Source organism: Sceloporus undulatus, chromosome 2, assembly GCF_019175285.1.
Source record: "Sceloporus undulatus isolate JIND9_A2432 ecotype Alabama chromosome 2, SceUnd_v1.1, whole genome shotgun sequence".
Lineage (NCBI taxonomy): Eukaryota > Metazoa > Chordata > Lepidosauria > Squamata > Phrynosomatidae > Sceloporus > Sceloporus undulatus.
Window position 1 is genome coordinate 89112093 of NC_056523.1, and position 7186 is coordinate 89119278.

Here is a 7186-nt window from a genome sequence, read left to right on the forward strand (position 1 = left end):
GGACTGCCATCCAAGTACTCAGTAGTTTAACATCTGCCTACCGACAGTATGTTGAATGAAACATTAAAATTGCATGACAATAGTAGAAAGAAGACTATCATGGGCTATAATAGGATTAAGCTCTCCACAATTTCCAGTGTGAAAAACAAATATAGAGATAACTCCTAATTTCAGCAAACCATATTTATTTTGAAATAAATTATTTCTTAATATTTTGGTGATGAAGTCAGTTGAGATCTTTGTTACTAATCTATCTGGGGTATGGTAGATCTTAATGATAGTAAACATGTTTGCGAATTGTCATATGTATTTACTGGAATACTCTATACTAGAATCAGAATACATTAGATCTTGCCAACTCTCAGCCTAATTGTACGCCCACTTAGAAATGACAAGGCATACATATGGAGTGGGATGAACATGAGCCATACTTTATTAACTATTTACAAACCCCTAACCTACAGAGGGGCCTTCTTAGCATGCAAGAAATAGTTGAGACCAGAGATTATCCAAACCTTCCTATCCCAATAAAGGAGCAAACCATTTGGGCTCCACAGCTATGCTGCATTTGTCATGCCATGTCAATGACTAGCCATTTGACTTGAGGGGGAAGAAATTCTGTCATGCCTGCCATCCCCCAACCCTAAGTGTGCAGACATGCATGCAGAGCTGACCTCAAGGGCCATTCCCTTACCAGAACCTGGTCCCTATATAACCCAAGGTACCAGTCTAGCAACCAACTCTTTACCCAAGGTCCCATGTTCCACACTTCTCACTCCTGTCCTATATGACTTATTCAGCCCCTTAATAGCCTTACCTGAATGCCATGTAGGCAACCCATGCAGGGTAGGTATATAATTCTCAGTCATCTTCTTTTAACACTGTCAATAAGGTGATTGGGCCAAAAAAAATTCCACACCTGGTCCCCAAAGTCAACTTGACAAAGCCTGCATTAACCCACAGAGCAGGAAGGTGGACTGAATGATGAAAAATGAAGCTGAAGTACACAAGGGGCAGGATTTGCTGCACCTAAGCCCTGTGTCGGTTGTGTCATGAAATGTGCATCATGGTGCTGTTTGTCATGTCTTCCTTTTCCAGAGCACATAAAGCCCTTCCCCTCCCCTCCAGTAGACTATAGATTTTTAGAGGAACAAGTGCTAATATTCAATTGTTTACTGAAATAGACTCACTGAATTTGCTGTATGTCCCAGATTTGGGGGAAAGGCAGATTATAAATAAATAAATGATCAATCAATCAGTAAGTCAATAGGAACTTGGTAAGTTAACACTTATGTTAACTCAATTGGTTCTACTCTAATTGAGACTGAATTCAATCCTTTAGGCATGATAGGAAAGCAACATAGCATAAAAACCAAGGCATCAGAGCAAGAGCTAACCAACAACAAACTTACCTTTTACAAAAAGATTTGAACAGCACCAGTTCAAAGGCTTTAATTATGACATTTCTAAGGCAAAGAAAAAGAATTTAAAATTTGGTCAACAAGATGGTGTGGCAACCTTGAGTATCATAGAATTTGCCAATTTTGCAAGTTTTCATTGGATCCATAAGAGAAAATAACCATAAGAGAAATTAGGTCATGAAAATGATGCACAGAGAAACAGTCCATTAAACTTTTTCATCACTGTCTATCTACTTCAGCCAAGTCTTAGCAATAATTCAGTTTCTTTCCACTGGTCCTTTTGAGGTTTGGTTTCTACTGATAAAGCAGAACAGCAGTGCCAGGAAACAAGCTATCAGTTCAAGAAGTAGAAATCAGAAGGAGCCAAGTCAGAGAGTGTTGCAGCAGACCCAGATTTCCATCATCTGTACAGCATTGGAAAGGGGTTTGATTTGGATTATGTAGTCCATCCCTTCCATATTGCAGAAGCTGCAACAAAACATGAGCAAACCTACAAAAAACTATGGATGCCAGCCATGAAAGCCTTCCACTTCACAAACCTACATACTTCTAACAGAGACAAGCCCACCGCTTCACTGTTCTGTTCCACTGTGAAATAACTATTACACTGTTCTGTTACTCTGACAATCTGTTCTGCTGTCATATAGCTCTTGCTGTTAGGGGATTCTCCTAAAATTAAGCTAAAATTTGCCACCCTGTAAATTCAATTTAGACTTGTCCTCTGGAGCAATAGAAAACAAGTCTGCTCTGTCTTGTGCATCACAGCCCCTTCAGATATTTGTGGAATGCTATGATTTCTCCTTAATCTTCTGTACTACAAACTAAAGTTATCGAGCAATCTGTCAACATCAGATGCAGCCTAAGAGGGACAAAATAGGAGTAGAACAAAAACTTACTGTACAATGGATACTATAAGCCTGTTTGTGCAACCTGGGGATGCATTAGCCTTTTTAGCAGTTATGTTATAATACTGGCTCATGGTCATGAATTTCCTCTATTCCTTCATTCAAGTAATTTCTTCATAACACAGGGCTTTGAACAGAATTCTGTAACAGTTCACTTGAGATCTCCCCTCTAGTTCATGAAGAACTAGAGTTTGACTTCACAATGGTGCTAGATCTTTATGTCAGCTAACCATTTGACAAAGGGGCTGAACAAAGGTGAAAAGCCAGCTTACTCCTGAGATTTCTCAATTTGCAGGGAGAACCTGCTGACTGCACCACCAGGCTAAACATTGGTCAGTCCATATCCTCTCCCCCTCTCCCTTTATCTGCAAGGACAGATCTGCCAAAACAGGTTATTTGCAGGCAAAAGCTGTGCATGTACATGAGTGCACAGAATCAATGGCAGTGGTCATCAATCACCACCCTCATCCCACCTACCTGTCAGCCCCTTTGACAGCCCACTCAGCTAACTGTGCAACCAGCCACTTGACTGCACAAGTGATAGACTACCATATGGCACATTGGTGCATTCAGTGATAAATTGGCACAGCACTGTCATAGAGGCCCCTGTACATGAACCTTTTCTCGTTTCCCCTATGACTCCCTGTTCAACAGGCCAGTTTGTTCATGTTATGATTAAATCCATTGTATTGTTGGTGGCACCATGTGTTAGTCATCATTTCGCTTCATGTGGTGTGTGATGCTGTGTAACAGTGCAGCTGACAACTCATGCACATGTGTGATCAATTTGCGGATGGGTGACAAAACAAATTATGGGCAGCAATGACACCAGTGCCTTGCTGTCTCCTTCCCCTGTCTCTATTCTCGTGCACAGGTTGCACTCCAGTGTGATAGTTTGCATTTTCCAGCTTGAATTCAAACAGTCCGGGAGTTATTTTCCTCTGAAATTTAGCCCCAGAGTACAGCTTCATTCTGGATTCCTCCCATGTTAGCCATGTGTATCATTTAAATAGATAAGTTTCAAAACAGGGCAAAGCTGTGTCTTGTCGCTTATGTGGACAGCTCCTAAGTCTTCTGTGATTATTCCAACATGCCTAAAGAAACTGATTAAGGAGATTATCACATACAAAAATAAAGCGACTTACCCCTGCTGGAATAGAGTCACTTACAGGATGCAGTCAGGAATTATTGCACTAAAAATACCACCAATGCCACTGAGCAACTACATACCGGCTGTATCCAGGCTCTCAGCCATGCTCAGCTGGCCAATTTGCAAACACAGGAAGCTCTGGGAAATATTTTAGGTCAAACAAAGTCTTCTTTGACAACAAGAAATGACCTCAAATTTGACTTCTGGGTTACTTCCTGTAGGAAAATTTTTCTCCTGAGCTTAAAAAAGCTGGGGTGGGTCCAGAAATTTGGAGAAATTGACCATAAGCCCCCACAAAAGTGGTCTGGGGTATATGCTACCTTAATGTGTTGTACTGCTTTTTATCCACTGCTTTTAAAATATGTTTTTAATGTTGTAATTTTATAAATAGTTTAATGGCATTTTAAATATAATTGTTCATATGTTTTATCTATAGGCATGATATTTCTTTTTTATCTTTTAAGCCTTGAGTTTCAGCTTTGGGAAAAGTTGGGGTATAAATAAAGTAACACAATTCAATAACATATTTGTTGACAAAATGGTAAAAATAAGGAATGAAGAGTATAATTATGTGGATAATATAGCTGAACAATGGTACGCTGCATGTTAATGGATTTGCATGTTGTTGTGGTGGTGGTGGTGTGCCTTCAAGTCATTTCTGACTTATGGTAACCCTAAGACTAACCTGTCATGTGTTTTTCTTGGCAAGAGTTTTCAGAGGGCCTTTGCCTTTGCCTTCCTTTCAGGTTGAGAGACTGTTACTTGCCCAGGGTCATCCACTAGGTTTTCTAGGGCTCAGTGGGCATTTGAACCCTAGTCTCCTGAATCATAGTCCAACACTAAACCACATGGCTTCCTGTTACCACTTAGGATATCACAAATGATAAAATGCATAATTAATCAAACCATTCAGGCACAGCATACCTGAGCATTTGGAAAAAGTGCTGTTCTTATGCAAGGTTTTCACTTTTGGTATTATTTTGCTTTAAAATGATGTTTTTACATTATGACTTTTTCTTCATGGTTGTAGTGGACTTCCATCTCCATGTGTGGACTGCAAATATAAAAACTAGAAATATAAAATATGCAGGAATGCCTGAAGAAATACATATTATAAATGCCAATTCCATTGCTGGTGTTTGTTGTATAGTGCAAAACATTCAAATCCATAGGGGCAACATGCAAACAGAACATACACACCAACATGGACTTCAAACAGCAAAGAAAGAAAATCATGTTAGTATAACTTTTGAGTCAGCTTTTACACTCAGCCTGCATAATTTCTATCTCTGGATTCTCAGCCTCTAACAAGGATCAGTATTTTACAGGCATCTTAGATCAAAAATTTCAAAAGCACGGCTCCATCCCTCCCACCTGTACAACTGCTCAGTATATGTATCTGTGAGGAAAGCTGATACAAGTAGCCAAGACCAGCTCGATCAACATATGAATTGATTCATGTGGCTAGCCAATGAGTATATGTGAAAGGAGGAGCTTGCTGTTGAAGGGACTCTTCAGGAGGGAACAGTTATAATAGCAAAGGCAGACACACACACACACTTCTCACAGTGCTTTTAAGCTTTCAAGTCTGAAAGGACATTATCTGGCTTTTATTTCCCCTACCTCTCTTTCTTTTCCTCTCGCTCTGTCTCCCACTCTCCTTCTTATTTTTATTTGGAATAGAGAGCAATCTGGAACAAGCACATCTCAGACAACCTAAGTGAAATCAAGCCTAGACAAGTGGGTTTTTGCTCACAGTATCTACAATGGATTGGATCAACGTCTCTCGATGTCTTCACAAAATGGAAGAAGAAGTAGAGCCAATAAGGAGATACTTCAATAGCACTGAGGAGTACCTTGCCTTTTTATATGGACCAAAACGGAGCCCCCTCTTCCTGCCTATGTCTTGGGTTTATGCTATGATCTTCATAGTTGGAGTGTCTGGCAACCTTTTAGTGTGCCTTGTGATTCTTAAGCACAGAAACATGAAAACTCCCACTAACTACTATCTCTTCAGCCTCGCTATTTCAGACTTGCTGGTCTTACTCTTGGGGATGCCCTTGGAAGTCTATGAAATGTGGAGCAACTACCCCTTCTTGCTTGGACCAGTTGGCTGTTATTTTAAAACAGCGCTCTTTGAGACTGTATGCTTTGCCTCCATCCTGAATGTCACTACAGTGAGTGTAGAGAGATATGTGGCTATCCTTCACCCCTTCCGAGCCAAGCTGAAGAGCACAAGACGACGTGCTGTGAGGATCATCATTGCCCTTTGGCTCCTGTCTGTCCTCTTTTCTCTTCCCAACACCAGCATCCATGGCATTGTAAAGCAATATTTTCCAAATCAAACAGAGGTTCCTGGCTCTGAGACATGTGCTGTGGTCAAGCCCATGTGGATCTACAACTGTATTATCCAGCTAACCTCTTTTCTCTTTTATGTCCTGCCAATGAGTGTCATCAGTGTGCTGTACTGCCTGATGGGGCTGAAAGTGAGTCCTGACTAAATTGTGTTCTACTTATGTGTAGCTTTCTTTCATAATCCATCGCATCATGTCAACCAGAGTTTGGAAATTTTTGTTGGTGTTTTTTTAAAAATGCAGTTCCCCAAATCCCCCAACCAGCAGTGGTCATGCTGGTTGGGCGATTTTGGGTATGGTAGTTTTCAAAAGTAATGGTTTGAAGCTCTGATACTATCCCATTTTTTAAAATAAACTTTTACTGATTTACCATTATTATTATTGACATTCCATAATGTGGGTATGGGGATTTAGTATTTTATCAATTTTCCCCATATTTTTTGTTTTTACTTAGTTTACCGAGTGCATTTCTTAGACATCTTTTAAGACTATACCACTCAAAATGGGGATGAAAATGCATTGTCAATTTATTCCAGAAACCAACTTACTAAACCTGTTTATACTGTGACTCAATTATAATTTCATTTTGTACTCTAGCAAACTTCTTATAAACTTATATTTTATTCCCCACTGCTTTTTACCCCTTTCTGCATTTTAAGGTACCAACAAACAGAGCCTCTGATTTTTCTTATTATTAAAATTTTAAAATGAAATATTAAATACATTCAGTGTGTTCCATCTCTTTCACTTCTTTCTTCATAAGTATGCATGTCAGGGCAGAGGAACTTGTGGATTTCCAGACGATGACCACATACTATCCTCCCCACTGATTAGGCTGATGGGAATTGTAGTCTAACACATGTTCCCCATTCTTGTTTTATAGGAATATATCTAACATATATATATAACATATATATAAACTTACAGCGCTTTATAAATAAAGGTTAATAATAATAAAGGTTAATAACATTGTATTATTATTTTTCCTGTGCATAGGATACTGGAAGCCACAAATGAAGAATTTCTCTTAATTTCAAATGAAAAGAAAGTGGAGGCAGAACGCATTTACGTGAATTCACTATTTCAGCGAATTTACATGAATTCAAATTGCGTTCGAACTAACTTCCCATTGCCCGAAAATAGCTTGCCATTGCTGGAAATTGCATGTGCTGGTCTATCACACAATAATGTGAAACCCCATGATTGCGTTCAGACTGACTTCCCATTGCCCAAAATTACGTGTGGTAGTCTATCACACAATAATGTTAAACCCCATGATTGCGTTCAGACTGACTTCCCATTGCCCAAAATTACGTGTGGTAGTCTATCACACAATAATGTTAAACCCCATGATTG

At 39.5% G+C, this 7186-nt stretch overlaps 1 protein-coding gene across 1 annotated transcript in view; it reads left to right on the plus strand.

The window, feature by feature from the left end:
* NMUR2 (neuromedin U receptor 2) overlaps positions 1-7186 on the plus strand; it is a 171383-nt gene that overhangs the window by 133673 nt on the left and 30524 nt on the right. The window contains exon 2 of the mRNA XM_042447502.1: positions 5235-5962. Coding sequence (XP_042303436.1) covers positions 5235-5962 — 728 coding nt within the window. The remainder of the gene's footprint in view (positions 1-5234; positions 5963-7186) is intronic.